The sequence below is a fragment of the Malaclemys terrapin genome, chromosome 1 (assembly GCF_027887155.1).
Source record: "Malaclemys terrapin pileata isolate rMalTer1 chromosome 1, rMalTer1.hap1, whole genome shotgun sequence".
Lineage (NCBI taxonomy): Eukaryota > Metazoa > Chordata > Testudines > Emydidae > Malaclemys > Malaclemys terrapin.
Window position 1 is genome coordinate 246618519 of NC_071505.1, and position 18797 is coordinate 246637315.

The 18797-nt window shown below is 39.3% G+C and overlaps 1 protein-coding gene across 14 annotated transcripts in view; it reads right to left on the reverse strand.

Annotated features, from left to right (window-relative positions):
• MYCBP2 (MYC binding protein 2) overlaps nt 1-18797 on the reverse strand; it is a 399116-nt gene that overhangs the window by 121578 nt on the left and 258741 nt on the right. For all 14 annotated transcript variants that reach the window (XM_054011672.1, XM_054011602.1, XM_054011628.1 and 11 more), the window contains 4 exons: nt 17222-17434; nt 11996-12051; nt 11313-11428; nt 2803-2900 (listed from right to left, as the gene is read on the reverse strand). In XM_054011672.1, the coding sequence (XP_053867647.1) occupies nt 2803-2900; nt 11313-11428; nt 11996-12051; nt 17222-17434 (483 nt within the window). The remainder of the gene's footprint in view (nt 1-2802; nt 2901-11312; nt 11429-11995; nt 12052-17221; nt 17435-18797) is intronic.

The window sequence follows — 18797 nt, forward strand, 5'->3', positions numbered from 1 at the left end:
TAAAAAGGTGCTATAAGTATTTTGATGTTTTGTCCAAAACAGCTCTAGGTTTCCTAAGCCAAAGAAGCTTATGTGCTCATGAAAAACAGGTCTGGACTGTGAATCAATCCCTATCTACAAGTATGTTCTGATCATTGAGTTTAACGGTCCTCAAACTAATATCTGGACTATTTTTGGAGAACCATGGCCTCCAACTCAAGTGTGTAGCAAGAAATATCAATATTTTTTATAGGACCACCTGTCAAAGTGTACCATCCACTGCCAGAGCCCTGCTGTTACTCATTCTAGACAAGTATTTCCCTGACTTCCTGTTTGGGGCTGATACAAACAGGTCTACCTGAGGTTCCTGCAGCATGGAGGATATCCAGTAGAAGGTCTTATTGTTCAGGCTACAATTCCCCTTAACTCATGGGCTCCCTCTAGGTGTGAGACAGTTAGCATAAGAAGTTTTTCTGCTGATGAGGAGAATGTCCTTGCTTCCAATATTAGAAACTGACTTCTTATTCCTCTTTTCTGGTATCATACATGAGTGCACAATCATCAAAATATGTTACTGTACCAGTTTGGCTGCCCTCAGATCCAGTCAGTTACTGATACTGTTCTTCTCATGGTTGCACCAAACATACTGAAGCAGGATCCACAGGTTGCATCTGTCCTTACGGATTCCCTTGATGGAATGTAGTGTGGAATTTCTTGCCTATTCAATTACTCTGATCACCCCCACAATCGTAGAAAAGTGGTACTTGTTTTGAGTATCCATATGGTCAAGGACTGGATGAAACTGACACAACCTTCACTAACAAAGATTTAGAATAGAAATCTGGACCTTCTATTTTAAATACAAGAAAAGGAAAAATGAATTCAGAAACATGTTCTGTCACCCATGTTTCAACTGCTTTGGAGTTCAGGTACATTTAGGATTAGTCATTTGGTTAAGAAATTGGAAGATTCCATAGCTTTTCTGCAAAATATTTTATTTTAATCTTTTCTGGTTCCAGTTCTTCACTGTTCATTAGACCAAGCAAGATTTCCACTGAGAATGGACTGTTTTGTCCAAAATAAATCTCTAGATTTCCTCAGCCAAAAAGGGTGATCTGCTCACGAAAAACAAGTCTGGACTGCAAATCAATCCCTATACAGAAGGGATGCATCCCTATATAGATTAGTATGCTTTACTACTGTCAGCACCCTGTAATCTGTCCTTTCCTTCTGCAACCTCTTGCAGTCATTTTTGGAAATTTTATTCTTTTCTAAAAAAACCCTTGACTCAGTCTAAATGAGACAAAGAAGTGTCTCTCTTCAGCTGAAATGAAGTAATTAAATTCTCCCAGTGGCAGGGTCATGAAGACTGATAAAAGGGTCTGCATTTGCAACTAATGACATTTCATGCATTTGTGGAATGCTTGGCAAACCATTCAGATTGCCTAATATATTTAAAAGCATGAAAAAGATGGAGGACACACCTCAAAACAAAGTGCTAAAATGAAGATGTATAAAGGCTTCTCTCTGTGGCACATAAAATGTGAGGAGGAGCACATCTGTAAATTTCTGGTGCTGTCTTGGTGGCTTTCAATTCTGCAGAATCTGCCTCAATGGATCCAAGATGAAGTCCAGAGCAAGTTCTTTGGACATTAGTTTGAGCAAACATTTGTCAAAAGTGATCCATGACAACAGCAAGGGTCATTCCCTAACCCATTGGGTATCTAGAACAGTTGTTTTTTCCCCGCTCACTCTTCTCTCTCTGAATTGCTTATCTCCAGTGCACTTCACAACACGGCAGATGCTTGAATTTCTTCAGCTAGATTGGTAGCCACATTTGCAGCCACAAGTATAACATTACACCAGAAATAATGGAATACTTAAGAGTTCATGGATGTGATGGGGAGGAAGATAAGGGGGATGGGGAAAAAAGGAGGAAAGAAGGAGAGCAGCATGGTAGGCAGGTGAAATGACAGAGAAGACATTGAGGGAAGAAGGACAGAGAAATAGCAAACAACCAATCGGCATAGGAGAAAGAACATTTGTGTAAAAGCTGTAGAACAGTCTGATGACATGAGTGGATATAGGTTCCTGCTGAAACTGCTTCTGCACTGGCTGGCTCACATCTCTGGCCAGTTCCAACGTGAAGTTCTCTTTTTCCCGAGCTCACAAGGCTGAGGGAGGTGTGTGTGTGTGTGTGTGTGTGTTTGTGTGTGTGAGTGAGAGAGTGTGAGAGAGAGAAAGAGAATGAATTTCAAAATCTTATGTGAGCACGTGTAGAGAGTTGGCCAATGAGGGAAAGTTATAAATTACAGATAGGTTATGTTTAAAAAAGGGGCTTGGGGAAGAAATAATTTAGAGGAGAAAGAATAGAGAAAATGTGAGAGGAGGTAGAGAACACAATTCAGGGAGAGGGAAACAGACAAATATAAGATTTTATTTCCAGTGACAGAGAAGAGAGGATTACTAAAACATAAATGTGGAAGTCTCTCTAAATTCTTTTGTGTCTCATATAAATCATAGTGCTGAATAAAAACATTACCATTCCTTTTGTAAACCGTCTCAGTGCTGTGTAATGACAGGCGTGGAGTCACCAATGATCTGCATGCTTGGGTGTCAAACCACATAGAAGCCAGTTACTGCGTGAGTTTGCAATTTGAGGAAAAGAGGTTAACTAGAAACACGTTGAAATTCCCCTCCTTTTTTGTGTGTGGGCATGCAGTACATAAAGGTGACTTGCAATTAGTCTAGTTTAGAACTACCATTTTAACCCACCAAAATATACAAAGAATCCAAGTTATTTGGATTCTTAGTTCTCCAAACCTTGTTTGGTTGAGGTTCTGCTTTTGGTTTGACAAGCTGCGTTCCAGGTGGTATCATCCCTTTTGGAGGGTCTTTTACTTTCACTTCTAATCCAGCATCTGTAAATAAACAAGAATTAAAAATGAAAAAGTTAAAGAAAAAAAAGACCATTTTAAGGGGATAGATTTCCACAAGAGATTAATTATCCATCATTATTGGCATGGTTAGGTACTATACTATTAAATGTTATGTTGCTCAGTCAACATAAAATTACTACTGAAGGTCCAGTGCAGTATAAATTGCCTCAGGATACGAATACTTAGTGTGCTCAATTGGCTAAAATAAACCAGCTGATGTTTGTTTTTTTTATTCCTTGGCTGAGGGGGAAAAAAAAAAAGGATGGGGAGAGGGGGGAGAGAAATGTTTCTCAGAACTAAAGTTAATAGACACAGTATATCTGGCAGTCCCACCCTGTAGAATGGTCTTCCCCGTGTAGTTTTAAGATTAATTCAGCAGGGCCCACCTCCTTTCATAACTACCAGACCAGTGAAAGCCTGCCAAAATTGGCTATCCTGAAGCTGTACTAATATTAAAAACAAGTGTACTAAGACACTACAAATATAATTATCTACAAGCAAGGAAAGAGAATTTGCAATCTGTCACAGGGTGACTAGCTCCTTTAAGAAGTAATAGGTCCAGGCCCACCTATGATTCCCTCTGTTCTCTTCCCAGGTGGGGAAAATCATCAGATACAGGACACGCACGTCATGTGGCTAAATCAAGGTGGAGATAAGAGAGAACCCTTTAGAAACTGAGAGCCAGAGGGGGAGGAGAGAGCGCAGACAGCTTGGAAAGGAGAATATCTGTCTATCAGCACAGCCCCCGTAGGAAGGCTGTGGGCTGCTGAACCAAGAGGAGATCTGTTAAACAGAGCTAGAACCTGGCTACTGATGGGCTGGGGGAAGCTGGCCTTAAATCACATTATAGGCCCCAAGAAGGATGTGGGACTCCTGAACCAAGGAGAAGAGACTTTGCCCAAGTCATAGCACAGGCTCCCAAAAAGAAGTATTTGGAACTGAGGGGACAAAGTTTGTATCCTGAAAAAGACAAAATAAATAAGAATATTTGAGTACTTAAGTATTCTGGCCTGTGAACAAGTTATTTCAAGAACCTCGGAAGCTGAGGGTGAGGTGCCTGCAGGACCACACCATGGCACAAGGTGTGTGCCATGGAATAGCACCAGGCCAGACAATCTGAATGAGATTCCAGCTGCAGATTGGTAATTGAATTGGAGTAAGCTTGAAGGCCATGCTTTTAAGAATTTATTAATATGAGGATCTTCTAAGAGGAATTATCTGGGTTGCAACCCAACAGAGAGGTCTCTCAGACACCTTGTGCAGAGGCCAGCCCCTATACTACACTGCAGAAACTGGAGCAATTGGTAAATATCAGATTTCTGATGGTTAATCTCTTTATATTAGGTACTTATCTGGCTCACATTATGTCAGTACCCAGCCCAGGCAAGCTAATTATCCAACCAGCAAATTTCGTGATACATTCTGGTCACATGCCACCTGAGGCATGTCGTGCATACGCTAAGAAGAATAAGATTACGCTCAAGAATCGGAATGCATTACAATTTAGAACAGGGGTTGGCAACCTCTAGCACACGGCTCGCCAGGGTAAGCACCCTGGCAGGCCGGGCCAGTTTGTTTACCTGCCGCGTCCGCAGGTTCAGCCGATCGCGGCTCCCACTGGCTGCGGTTCACCACTCCAGGCCAATGGGGGCTGTGGGAAGTGGCGCGGGCCGAGGGATGTGCTGGCCGCTCTTCCTGCCGCCCCCATTGGCCTGGAGCGGCGAACCGCAGCCAGTGGGAGTTGCGATCGGCCAAACCTGCGGACATGGCAGGTAAATAAACTGGCCCGGCCCGCCAGGGTTCTTACCCTGGCGAGCCGCATGCCAGAGGTTGCTGACTCCTGATTTAGAATGTATTTATCCTCATCACCCCTGAGAGTTAGAGAAGTATTATCGTACCCATTATATAGATGGGCAGCTGAGGCACAGAGAGACTAAGGGCTTGTCTTCACTACCTGTCCGGATCGGTGGGTAGAAATCTTGTCAGGACGCGATAATCGATCCCCGAATCAACACGCATACTCCACCAGCCCAGGTAGGAGTAAGCGCCGTCGACGGGGGAGCCGCGGCGGTCGATTTGCCGCCGTCCTCACAGCGGGGTAAGTCGGATCAGATACATTGAATTCAGCTACGCTATTCCCGTACCTGAATTTGCGTATCTGAAATGGATCCCACCCCCCCATAGTGTAGACGTAGCCTAAGTAAACTGCCCAAAATCACACAGGAAAATCTACTGATTCCCAGGTACTTACTACCTTCTCCATATATCCAGTACATCTTAGTACTGACCTTTCTCATCAACAATCTGCCAAATTCAGTTTTGGATGGATTTGGATGCATTATAGGTCCTGACAAGATTTCAGCTAGATATTTGCTTACCTTTATAACAGGCTACATAAGAATCACTGGGGAAGTCAGTGAAAACTAAAATTTCATACGAGTTGTTTTATACTGCTTTATATATGCTGAAATAAAAGTACAATATTTATATTCAAATTTATTTATTTTATAATTATATGGTAAAAATGAGAAAGTAAGCAATTTTTCAGTAATAGTGTGTTGTAACACTTTTGTATTTTTATGTCTGATTTTGTAAGCCAGCAGTTTTTACGTGAAATGAAACTTGGGGGTACACAAGACAAATCATACACCTGAAAGGGATACAGTAGTCTGGAAAGATTGGTAGCCACTGGTGTGACTGTACCCCATAATGCTTTATGGGAATATGACATAACTGGAATATGTTTTGTGCTGCCTGTGCCATGTAACATCTCTGTAAAAGTTATAGTCTACTAGATCTATTCATCCTATTTGTACACACATATCATTTTGTACTTGAGGTTAAGAATATTGGCTGTATACTTGCTTGACTCCTAAGTAAGCTTTGTGAGGCATTTGGTCAGCTTCTTTAGGAAGGAATACGCAAGGTTAAGTACCTGATCAGGAAGCACTTGGGGAACAATGCATTTTGGAATGCTCCAATCCACATAAGAAGTCTTCCTGGAGACATACAAGATACCATGTGGACAATGGCTTCTGCCTGTAAAGACGGAGTCATGTCTGGATATGCGACTTGCCCAGGTGACTCCAGAACTCCATCTTGGAGCTGGACTTTGCATAGGAGTGAGGAGAGGGGGGGTCTCCACCCACAAGAGAAAGTCTATTTAACCCCTGGGAGACCCCTCCATTTTTTCTTCAGCTGTCTAAAGAGAGAGCCTCCCCACCCCCCCAGCATACTTGGAAGAAACTGGAACAAAGGGGTGTGAGTGATTGCTGGACCCAGGCTAAAAGGAGATTAGTCTGTAAAAGGGAGCATTCTGGAACTGGTGAGGATCTCATCTGTATTCAGTTTGAATAGACATAGATTTGCGCATTTTATTTTATTTTGCTTGGTGACTTACTTTGTTCTGTCTGTTACTACTTGGGACCACTTAAATCCTACTTTCTGTATTTAATAAAATCACTTTTTACTTATTAATTACCACAGAGTAAGTATTAATACCTGGGGGAGCAAACAACTGTGCATATCTCTCTACCAGTGTTATAGAGGGCGAACAATTTATGGGTTTACCCTGCATAAGCTTTATACAGGGTAAAACGGATTTATTTGGGTTTAGACCCCATTGGGAGTTGGGCATCTGAGTGCTAAAAACAAGCACACTTCTGTGAGCTGCTTTCAGGTAAACCTGCAGCTTTGGGGCAAGTAATTCAGACCTTGGGTCTGTGTTGGAGCAGACGGGAGTGTCTGGCTCAGCAAGACAGGGTGCTGGAGTCCTGACCTGGCAGGGAAAACAGAGAGACAGGTGGCAGCTCCCAGAGGGGTTTCTGTGATCCAACCCGTCACAACTGGTTTAGGACATCTGGGCTTTACCAGGACCCGTGTTCTTATTTTAATTAGATTTTAAAACCATTGTCTTGTTGGTCAGCTTGGTACAGTTAGTATTACTGAAAATTACTGAGATTTATTTCTTGCGATAATCTTGGTAGCAGTAGATTAAAGGAAATGGATACGGAAACAAAACATTATTCCTGGATTAGCATGTCCAGAGTTAAGTGTCCTGAATTCTGAGTCCCCAGAGTAGAATTTCTTACTCTTTGTCGAGAATATGACGGAGCTCTATCTGATATTTCCATGGCATATATTATCTTGTCATATACATGCTCTTCTTGGTATACAGTAGCATTCCCAAGTGCACTGAAGACTGAAGACCCCAGGAAACTCTTCTTGTAAACTATGTTATCATGGGTGATCTCAGTGGTCAGTTTCATTGTGATCTTAGTGGGCAGTTCCTGGACTTTGCTTTAATTAAGGAGAGAATACTTCTGATCCAGAAGAGTGCTAACTGGGTCATCAGCACTTTCATGAAAACTCTGGAGGTAGAGAAGAACACAAACTAAAGTACCTTGCATTGATACTACATCATATGTAGATAGGCTTCATCCAGTCTACTGATATGAACTCCTTTAAGCAAAATTGTTGCCACTATGTCATCCAATGAGGCCATGTGAAATTTCACGTTTCACATGTTTATTAGGAAATTTAAGAATAAAGCATTCTTCTGATGTGGAACAACTTGAAGGACCATGAGTCATTCTGATTTACCTCCTTGTAGTTCTGATATATATCTCCTTGTTCTCATTCCTGCCTCAAAGCAGAGACAGAGAGAGAGAGACAGAGAAGCTTGCTAGGACTCTGGTGCCCAACCACCAGTCTGAGGTCTCCATTCTAGAAGAGGAGCAAGAGCCCATAGCTCCTTAGCGGGTCTTGTAATTTGTCTAGTTCTGCATGGCCTTGCCTGAGTTGGGATAGACACAGAAGAACCAACGAAAGGTCACTTCTGCCTCTACCATATTCCTGTCTCCTTTTCTGCTTCAGGGAAGGAAAAGGAAAATATGAATAACTTAGGAGGCTACTCTCCAGTTCAGCTGGTAGTGCTTTAGTCAGGTGAGGAAGAAGGAAGAACAGAAGAAGTGAGGGGAAAAAAAAGAAAAAAAACTTAGTGGGGTAGAAAGGCTTGTGATCCCAAGCTAAGCTAAAAACGGGCAAAAAGCTCAGGGAAGCACTCTAAGGGGTTGTTTCTAATATGGAGGCACAACATTTTGGTGGGCTATCAGTGACCCTGCAACGTTCAACTGTGAATTCCTGTCTCTCCAAAGGCCCATACACTGTGAGGAATTGGCCACGCATGCTTTGGCTTAAGAAAATAGTTGCTGACTGTACGAACTATTGCTAAGGTCTTCAATTAGTGGGAGAAACACTGTTCTCAGAACTCACATAACCTGCATTTCTTTTAAAGTGTAATTGAGAATTTTTTAAAGAAGAGACCAGATTGGAATCTCAAATCAGCAAAAGAATCTCTTTAAACAGACTTAAAAAAATACCAATTACATTTTTAAAAGAGTTCATGTACATATTAAGTTTCCATGACTGTGCACATCTTCAATGAATCAATTTGCTGATTCCCACTCTTATCAAACTCAAGCCTCTCCTCATTTTCATGGTTCTCCATAATGTCATCCATGTTTACATTTCTACACTTATCTTCTCCTACAGTGCCTTCTCTCTCTTCTGCCTGTTTCCTTCCCCCAATCCCATTTCCACACTTCTTTTTTGCTGTACTTTTGAGCCTGAAATAACATATTCACGATTATACATAAACCAACTACTCTCCCTGAAACAGACTACTAAATTCACCTATTATGAGAAGTATTCAGGTTCTAATGGCTAAGGCTCTTTATTTTTTCCTTGAAAATGTGCCACTTCCCAAAAAAAAAAAACCTGAATAAAACATCAAGTTTAATAGGGCAGCATGAAATTTTAGACACATTTTAATGAGTATGATCAACCTAACAGTGCTTTATCAAGTTCTAGCAGTGTTTCAATTCATACTTGTAGAAACAGGGCATTTCTATTCTCATTTTAGTTTGCTGGGTCACTTTTTAAATCTGCAAGCATTAAAACACAACCAATTTTAATAAAAAAACTTCTTTGAAGTTCTACAATAGATATTTCATTCAATTGTAGTAGGCTGTATAGATCTGATTCTCTAAATACTAATTTAGGAAGTATTGGAAGGTTATTTTACACTACTTTAAAGAGTTTTGCAATTGGCTGGCTGATAAAAACAACCATTCTGCTCCATGCAGTTAGGCAACTCCTAGGGACAACTCACTTTGGTGTTTTTCAAGCTCCATGCTTCTAGTACAGTGGCAAAAACCAGTCATATGCAAAATGAGCATTCACTTGGTCTATCTCAGATAAGCATTTACAATGATGCTTAATGGGTGCACAATACATTTCCTTCTTAATGTTGTACTTGATATTTTGTGACAAATTTACATGGTCACATGCAGATCTCTTAAAAAAATATTCTGCATGATCGAAAACAGCAAAAAAACGAAGTTCAACCTGTGATTATACCAAGAGAAGAAATTCTGAAGATTGGCCCTGAGCCTGCCAGATGTTGCATCATAAATACTTACCAAATTAATTTACATAATTACTTAATAAATACCTCCTCCACCCCCCAAAGGCTCTTATACCAGTAGAAACATGACAATTTGCCATTTTTAGCAGATACAGTCCATATGCAATCCTAGATATATGAATATGAACCCAGCAGAGTTCACACTGGTGGTAATGAAAAACTTGCAAATTTGATCTAATATAGACATATTCCCTTCAAATTCTGTAGTATTCCCATGTAGACTTCCCTATACTTTAGCCACAAGACATAACTAAACAAAAATTATAGTAGTATTCAAGGTATCTAAGACAATTGGCAAGTACTTTTTAAGTACTACCAACAGGTATATGTCCAGATACATTAGAAAGCAAAAGTTTTGAGTGGCATATTACCATATGTAAATATTTCCACCAAATAAAGAAAAAATTTTTTTTAATCTTGTTGCATACTATTTTACAACCATAAAGCAGGTTGCAGCAGACTCAAGACATTTCTTCTCACACACTACTACACTACTAGTGACTACATGTAGCTTTTACAATCATCTGGAATACTACAGGTAATGCCGCACATATATCCAGCGACAAATATTTCACTTTTATACTTCAGATATGGAAATATACTAAATTCCCAGATACAGCCACTTTTTTTGGTCTTCCTCAACATTTATGCTCCATGTACCATAACTCACACTGTTATTCTAGAGCCAGTAAAGTAGCCTAGGGTTTGCAGGTCATGAAGGAAACTAAGCCAGTCAGAAGTGGAGGCAAAATTAAAAACTGCAACTATTTGAAAGGATTGAGACTTGCCCCCCCAACTTTCCACAGAGGAAACAGGAGTATTTGTAAGTATTTGAGACCCCTGGTTTCTTAAGGTTTTTCCCTCTCCTACACTTCTGTTAGGAACCCCTCAAGCAGCTTAAACAATAAACCTTCCTTGCACGCAAGACCACTAAGAGCAACATGAAAAAGAGGAAAAAAGAAAGCAAGAAAAGCAGGCCTTCTCTCCAAGAAAACAGTATTACTCTTAGTATTCAGATCTGTGGAATCAACCTCAAAGAACTCAGGAGCATAGCAGCTAAGCACCCCCTGCACATTCACAACTACCTTCACATTTCTCAAGCAAGTGTCTGAGGGTTTTCATTGCACATGTGCAGCAAGTGAAACTGGTAAAAGGGAATTTCCTTTTCCCAGGTTTTTTGTTTTTCATGGCAGTCAGTGTCATGTTTTCCATAAAATCAGGAATTTCAGTGAAAATATTAGTTTAACACAGGGTTACACTTCTCTTTTCTTTCTTGATTGTCCAATGCATCTTCACTTGAGCTTCAGACTGTAAGCCCTTTGGGTCAGTGATCTGGATTGGTACTGACCTATTACTATCTAGTGTCCTGTACATTTACAATACTATATAAATGATTAAATTACCTACTAGGATCCAAATTCTGATTCTCTTCTCTTTTCCCCTGCAACAGTTAATCTCAAACACCTATAAGGAGTGTAGGAAAATCATTTGCTTTAAAAAGATTTGTGAGGTCATTAACTTTTGCAGTGAAAAGAATCTCGAGCACTAGCTGTCTTTAGTAAAATCTACACAGATATTCTACTACTGAAATGAAAGCTTAAGAAAAACTATTTAAAGGTGAATTAAAATAGTATTTTAAAAGAGTTCCAAACAGTTGCCTTAAGCTCCTTCTGAAGGTACACTTTTGTCAGTCGTGTCTTTACTTTTAGCTTTTCGATAACAGTATGCGGGGGGGAGGGGAGAGGTAGGGAAGAGAGGGGAAAACTGGATAGAATGCTCTTGGATCCCCAAAAGCAGTGTGCTAATTTTCATGGACATGCTACTTACACAAATCTTCGCACACCATTGTGGATACATACATGTTAAGCGCTTGTGGTTACTATACAAGATTAATGAAAATTAGATACCTATTTCAATGCCATCTATAGTAACATGAATGGTGTAAAGACCAACAGCTCCCGGGGTCCAATTTGCACAGTAAGTACCATCATTATTGACTCGGATCAACATGTTTTCACTGGGTCTAGACAAAAACAAAATAGACATTGAAATAATTAACCAAATGTTAACTTATTTAGAAGGCATTCCACTGATTTATTTTCTGCTTTTTCCCCCCTTCATATGCTCCCAAACTACACTGCCTTTTGTGGTCTACCAGGGACATTTCTATGGAAACAGGATCTTTGATCCATAGGAATTCATCTAATCAAGCCACTTGTGCTCTTCAAGTTGTTTATTATGAAATCATAACCTACTACAGTAATTGAATGTGATATCATATTCAGAAAGTGAATTTAGGTGAGGAATAAGCAATTGGAGCAAATAAACTAAGTATAAAAGATTGATTTTATGGAAATGTCCCAGTAATTTTAAGAAAAACGTGCTAGATTTTCACTGTTTTCCCCTACACAGAATATTTTTCAGAGTGTTGAAGTCTGAACAGTTCTTTAAACAGAAATTACGATAACTCTGCTGGAATAATAAGTCTATTCATATAAAGCTCTGATATTAACATGATTTTTAAAAAGTTGGTATAATATTTACTTTTAATTACAGTCAATTTGTAATTCTCTGCAAGACTGTTTTTTACCTTTTAGGTGTTGGTGAGGCAAAGCGTAATTCTTCAAATGAATAATTTTCATATACCTACAAAGCAGAGGATTAAAAAAATGTTCAGCTAAAACAAAATCAAAACTCAGTCAATGCTATTATACTACTACTGTAAACATTTTAAAATAAAAACAAAATAATTTCTCAAAACATGTTACTCTAATTGATCACATAATAGAAGTGTGGAATAGGGAACCAGAAATAGATACAAAGTGTACACAAAGATACACATTTTTAAAGTGACCTTTTTATGTGAGAAAGGTAATTATTGCTCATGAAAGGTGCTGATTAATAGTGCTTTGGGCAGGGAGGGAAGAGTAAAAGTGTGCCCAGTTTCCAAGTTGCTAATGCACCTGACCCCAATTCTGAAGGGACCACTCTCAAGTGGTAAGAAAGTAGCTAATCCTCTATCCATTCTTGATTCTCCTGCTAAATCTGCCAGCAAGGGTTTGAATGAGTGGCATTTGTATGAGGTGGACACTGTCAACTATCATCTGGAATGTGTATGAAGGTTCATTTCTTCTCTGGAACAGCGAGGGCTAGGATGAAACACAAGTAGGTGAATCTCTTGATTGACATCAAATTCTGAGGAAACCTTAGGAAGAAAGCAAGACTGTGGATATAGTGTCACTTTGTCGTGCTAGAATACTAGGTACAGAGGGGCAGCCATCAAGGCTTCAAACTCCCCCACTCACTCCTACATCTTGTTCAGCCAATCGCGGAGACAAACAAGTTTGTTTACATTTACGGGAGATAACGCTGCCCACTTCTTATTTACGTCACCTGAAAATGAGAACAGACGTTTGCTTGGCACTTTTGTAGCCGGTGTTGCAAGATATTTACATGCAAGATATGCTAAACATTCGTAAACAACTTTGTGCTTCGGCCATCATTCCAGAGGACATACTTCCATGCTGGTGATGGGTTCTGCTCGATAACAATCCAAAGCAGTGTGGACTGATGCATGTTCATTTTCATTATCTGAGTCAGATGCCATCAACGGAAGGTTGATTTTCTTCTTGTTGGTTTGGGTTCTTAAATTTCTGCATTGGAGTGTTGCTCTTTTAAGATTTCTGACAGCATGTTCCATACCTTGTCCCTTTCAGATTTTGGAGGCCCTTCAGATGCTTAAACCTTGGGTTGAGTGCTGTAGCTATCTTTAGAAATCTCACATTGGTACCTTCTTTGCGTTTTGTTAAATCTGCAGCGAAAGTGTTCTTAAATCGAACAACATGCTGGCTCATCATCCGAGACTGCCATAACATGAAATATATGGCAGAATGCGGGTAAAACCACAGAGTAGGAGACATACAATTCTCCTCCATGGAGTTCAGTCTCAAATTTAATTAACACATTTTTGTAATAGGCATCATCAGCATGGAAGCATGTCCCCTGGAATGGTGGCCAAAGTCTGAAGGGGAATACAAATGTTTAACATAGCTGCGATGTAAATATCTTGCAACGCCAGCTACAAAAGTGTCTTTTGAATGCCTGTTCTCACTTTCAGGGGACATTGTAAATAGGAAGCAGCCAGCATTATCTCCCATAAATGTAAACAAATTTGTTTGTCTTAGTGATTGGCTGAACAAGAAGTAGGACTGAGTGGATTTGTAGGCTCTAAAGTTTTACACTATTTTGTTTTTTAGTGCAGTTATATAACAATAAAAAAAAATCTACATTTGTAAGTTGAACTTTCACGATAGAGATTGAACTATAGTACTTGTATGAGGTGAACAGAAAAATACTATTTCTTTTGTTTATCTTTTTTATCAGTGCAAATATTTGTAATAAAAATGATAATATAAAATGAGCACTGTTCACTTTGTATTCGGTGTTGTAATTGAAATATATATGAAAATTTAGAAAAACATCTAAAAATATTTATAATACATTTCATTTGGTATTCTATTATTGTTTAACGGTGCAATTAAAACTGCGATTAATTGCAAATATTTTTTTTAAATCAAGTTAATTTGTTTTGAGTTAATCGCTTGAGTTAGCTGCAATTAATTGACAGCCCCACTTAAAACCCAAGCATAAGACATGAGACAACAAGGTGAATATAAGCAGGCGGGCGGGGGAGCATAAGGAAACAGAGAATATTGGTCAGCATGACAGGCAATGGTGTCAGCTCACCAGCTGTCTAACCACTGTCAATTTTTTTGTAGGTATCATGGCAAAGAAGAGTTTTATGGAGGGATTTGAAGGAGAACAGACAGTTAGCTTTGCAGATGTTTATGGGAAGCTCCTCCCAAGTGTGAGGGGCTGTATGGGAAAAACCACAAAGGTACTTGTTAAATTTTCAAATAAGTGGATGATGAAGACTGGCATCATAAGCCATTTGGAGACAGGAGTTGACATTTCGATAGCATATGAAAGATGATAGGTCGGGTGGAGACTTGCCATCAAAGGGCTGGAAAGTGAAGATAAGTAGCTATGATGGAAGTTTCCATGAAAAAAACCCTAGAATCTGAGACTTCCTGATCTCTTTATGCCTGAGGAATTTGATGAGGAATTATATAAATTATGTGAAGTAGCAGGATGACAGCTCCTCTAGCCAGTGCCAAGAATACTGTCCAGTGCCATGCTTCCTCCTCCTTTTCAGGAAAGCCAAAAGAGGGTCCTGACGTCTAAGTGTGATGCTGGTAAAGAGGTGCCAGCTCTGGCCAAGTGTGTAGGCATCGACTGAGCACTGATAAATTCATAGCTGGAAAGCACATCAGCTCACTTATATGTCAATATCGTTCAAGACAGGTGTTAAACTTATAAGGAGGTGTTTAGACCAGTGGTTCTCAACCTATAACCATTGTGGGCCACATATGCAGCTCTCTGTGTGTTGTGTGGGCAGCATCCACATTATATATATATATATATATATATATACATACATACACACACACACACACACACACACACTCTACCTGTATGGCCCTGAGGATATCACATGGGCCACAACTGGGTGCTGACTGGGCCACAACCAGTACACGGGCCACAAGTTGACAACCACTGGTTCAGACTATAAAATGCTCGTAAGTTGCTGTATGTATTAAGCTTACTTGTAATGTCTGTATTCCATGCTACAAAGTAAAATATAAGTTTGTTTTATAATTGTAAAAATGCCTGTTCTGAATTTGTGAACTCAGATGGGACGCGTCTCCCCCTGCCCATCCAGGAGGACTATCGAAATTAAGTATCAGGGGGTAGCCGTGTTAGTCTGTATCTACAAAAACAACAAGGAGTCTGGTGGCACCTTAAAGACTAACAGATTTATATGGGCATAAGCTTTCGTGAGTAAAAACCTCACTGCATCCGAAGAAGTGAGGTTTTTACTCACGAAAGCTTATGCCCATATAAATCTGTTAGTCTTTAAGGTGCCACCAGACTCCTTATCGAAATTAAGTGGGCCATTGTAGGACAAAAGCTTTGTTGATTGCCCTATCCACTCATTGAAAGTACATGCAGAAGGCCTTGTCCCATTGGTTTGAATGCTGGAAGAGGGAAATAAAGAGAGTTGACATTAAAGTTTTTCATCTCTTTGCTGTTGGACTCTTATAAGGGCTAGATCTAATAAACAAAAAGTAGAGATCTGCAAGATCAACCAGGGTTAGCCCTGAAAAGACATTCAATGCTGACTGATTACTACATCTCTGTCACCTTTTGGAACCATATGCTGAACTCATTTGTGCATATATGTTGCCCGCTTTAACCTGTAAATAACACTCATTTCTTCTTTCTAGTTAATAATCCTTAATTAGTTTACTATAGGATTGGCTACAAGAGTTGTCTTTGGCGTCAGATCTAAGCTATCAATTGATCTGGGGTGACTGGCCTCTTGGGACTGAGAGCAACCTGAATATTTTGTGATTTTGGGGGCGACCATTTATCTCTATGACCAGCTTGCCTGCGTGGCAAAATAGACTGGAGTGCCCAAGGGGACTGCCTGTGACTCCATGGTAAAGTCTGTTATAGTGATCCAGAAGTTCATATTTGTTACTGGCTTGGTGAAATTTAATTAAAGAATATACTACCAGTTCGGGGTGCCTGCCCTGTTTTTGACAGTCTGGAATAGGCACACTCAGTCATAAACCACTCCAGACAGCATGACACTAAAAATAAGATGTCCCTGATTGAACTGAAAGACTGAAGCAAAGGTACCTCTAAACTGATGACATTCTTCTAAAAATATTGCTCTTTAAATTTCACCATTGACAAGAAAATCTTGGCATGCATGGGAGGGTGTTTTTGTTTGTTTGTCTGAAAGAATGTCCTGAAAACTAAAGCTGGCTTCTGCTCCATAGGATTCAGACACTTAGCAGGTAAGCCCAATTTCCTTGGAATGTAGGTAGCACTAGAAATATACATGCTCCGTTTTTAAGATGATGAATCTGAAAGACAAGGTGGCTTCAAGGCTTCTTACAAAAGGAAAACCTTTATACAGATCTCTGACCTTATGAGCTTTAGACATAAAGGCCACAAATACAGTCCGCTTTACTGAGGAGCATCCTCCTTCAAGAATGCAGCAGCATTGAGCACTTTAGACTAGAGAGGGGTAGGAAACTGTTTTCTGTCTCATCAATATCTCAAGAAGTTGAATTTTTTTCCTATTTTAATGTCAAAATCTTGTAAAATATTTACAAACTGAAAAACTGATTTTGGGGAAGGGGTGTCAAGTGAAAAGGTTTTTTTGGACCTTTTTTTTACCTTTTCTTCATTTCTTCCCCAGTCCAATTAGCTCAAATTTCTAAATGGAAAGTTTGTTGTTGGGTTTTTTTTTTGTTTTTTTTTTGGTTTGAAAGAAAATTTTCCATTTAGAAAATGGCAAAACAAAACTTTTTTCTTGACTTTTTTGAGCCAGGAAATTAGTCAAATCCAACCCTGTTTCTTGAATCCTTTTGGTTTAAACAAATTCACATTTTTTGATGACAAGTGATTTGTCAAAATATTCCTGACCAGCTCTACTTTGGTTCACAGCAGACAACTTAATGTCACTCCACAAAATTTTTAAAATCATTTTGATTTTTGTAAAAAAGCAAAAATCTCTAGAAAGAGCAATTATATGTGATTCCATAAATCCAAATATCCCAAAATAGAAAGAGAGGTATAATGAATAAAATGAGATTTGCAGTTCTTTGTATTCACTCGTATAAAGTCCCTTTCTTTTCCACATGGAGAAATAACTGTCATTGCTGATCTGACAATAATTTACCTTCATCATTGTAATAGCAATGTAGCGAGCTTCTTTCACTATCATAGGTTCATATGAAGCATCAAGTTTTGGTGAAGGGTGTCCTCCAAAAGTCATATCAGTGCCAGAGGAAGTGGGTGCTGCAGGACTGCCTGGTATCCGTTGGAGTTTTTTCAGTTGTTCTTGTTGCAAAGATGTTTTTTTCTGTGAAACAGGAATAGCCTTGACCTCCACCTGCCAAAATGCAATAAGAGGTGAAAAGATGATTACATTTTTTTGGTCCCTCATTTCCATTTTCATATTATTTTTAAACTACTTACAATCTCACCCCAACTTTTCCACTACCACTTTCCCGAAATGCCTTTATTTCCTCCTCCACAAACTCTACATCTCTTTTTGAATAACTCTTCCACTCTGCATATTAATGGTTGGAGCAACTTCTTCAGCAACCCCATTTGGGTCTAAAAAGCTTCTCACCCCAACAGGACCTCAGCCCCACCTCACCCCACTCCTCAGCCCCACCTCACCCCACTCCATGTACCTGAATTTCTGACAAGTACTATTTGCTATGCAACTTTCAGATGAAGAGTAAACAAATAATCTGGAAAATGAGTTGATTTTTTAGTATTTAAACTCTAAAATGATTGAGTCCATCCCAGCATGGATTATAGTGCAATTAACCTGAACATGAATCTGTTAAATGGGAGTTTGGCTTGAACGGGGAGTACTGAATAAATGGATACCCATGGACACCTGCAGTCAAGTTAATTTAAAACGTCACTGATATTAATACACTCAGTAAGGAAATCACAATGAAATTAAAAATCCAGAAATTACTTTTGCAGCAGGGATCAACATTTCCTTTTCCTTATCACTGGTCTAGGACCACTGCTTTCAGATAAGTTTCCTAAAGTGTTTTTAAGACTCATTTCCAGGAGTTTACAACCACAAACTATAGATTGATTTGACAGATATAAACTTTCAACTGTGCCATCAAGTTATGCACATAGCTAATCTGAATCTCATGTGGTCTTACTGTTATGGCCTTACCTTCCCATCATCCATCTCTCTTTATTTTATGATACCCTCACTTATTATATCACATATAAGTTTAGATTGTAAACTCTTCAGTCATGTATTTCTGTTCCCTTCTGAGCCATGTTGTTTCTTTTCTGTACCTAGAACACTTTGGGGTTCAGTAAATAAAAGTCCTGAAAACATTTGTACTAGTCCAAAGTGATACTGGGACATTAAAATGTAGATGAAACCTGACTTCAATTATTTTTATTTTTTTGTTAATTTTGAATTTCTCTGAATAATTCTATTACACTTAAGTAAAAGTTAATATTCGAACAATTTCTCTAGCTCCCTTTCACAGGAATTCTGGGAAGAAATTGGGTTCCAACTGCTGCTGTCACAAGCAGTTTTGTATGCCAGGATTTATAGGCGCTGCAAAGGCCAATTAATTGGATAGTGGGAAAAATAAAAAAAACTAACAGTGCCAACCAGTTACTTTCTCCACCTAATTTAACTGAGCGACTATAGGTTCTCTGAATATGGGATCCTCTATTTAAAGTATGGGTCTACTCTCAAAAGC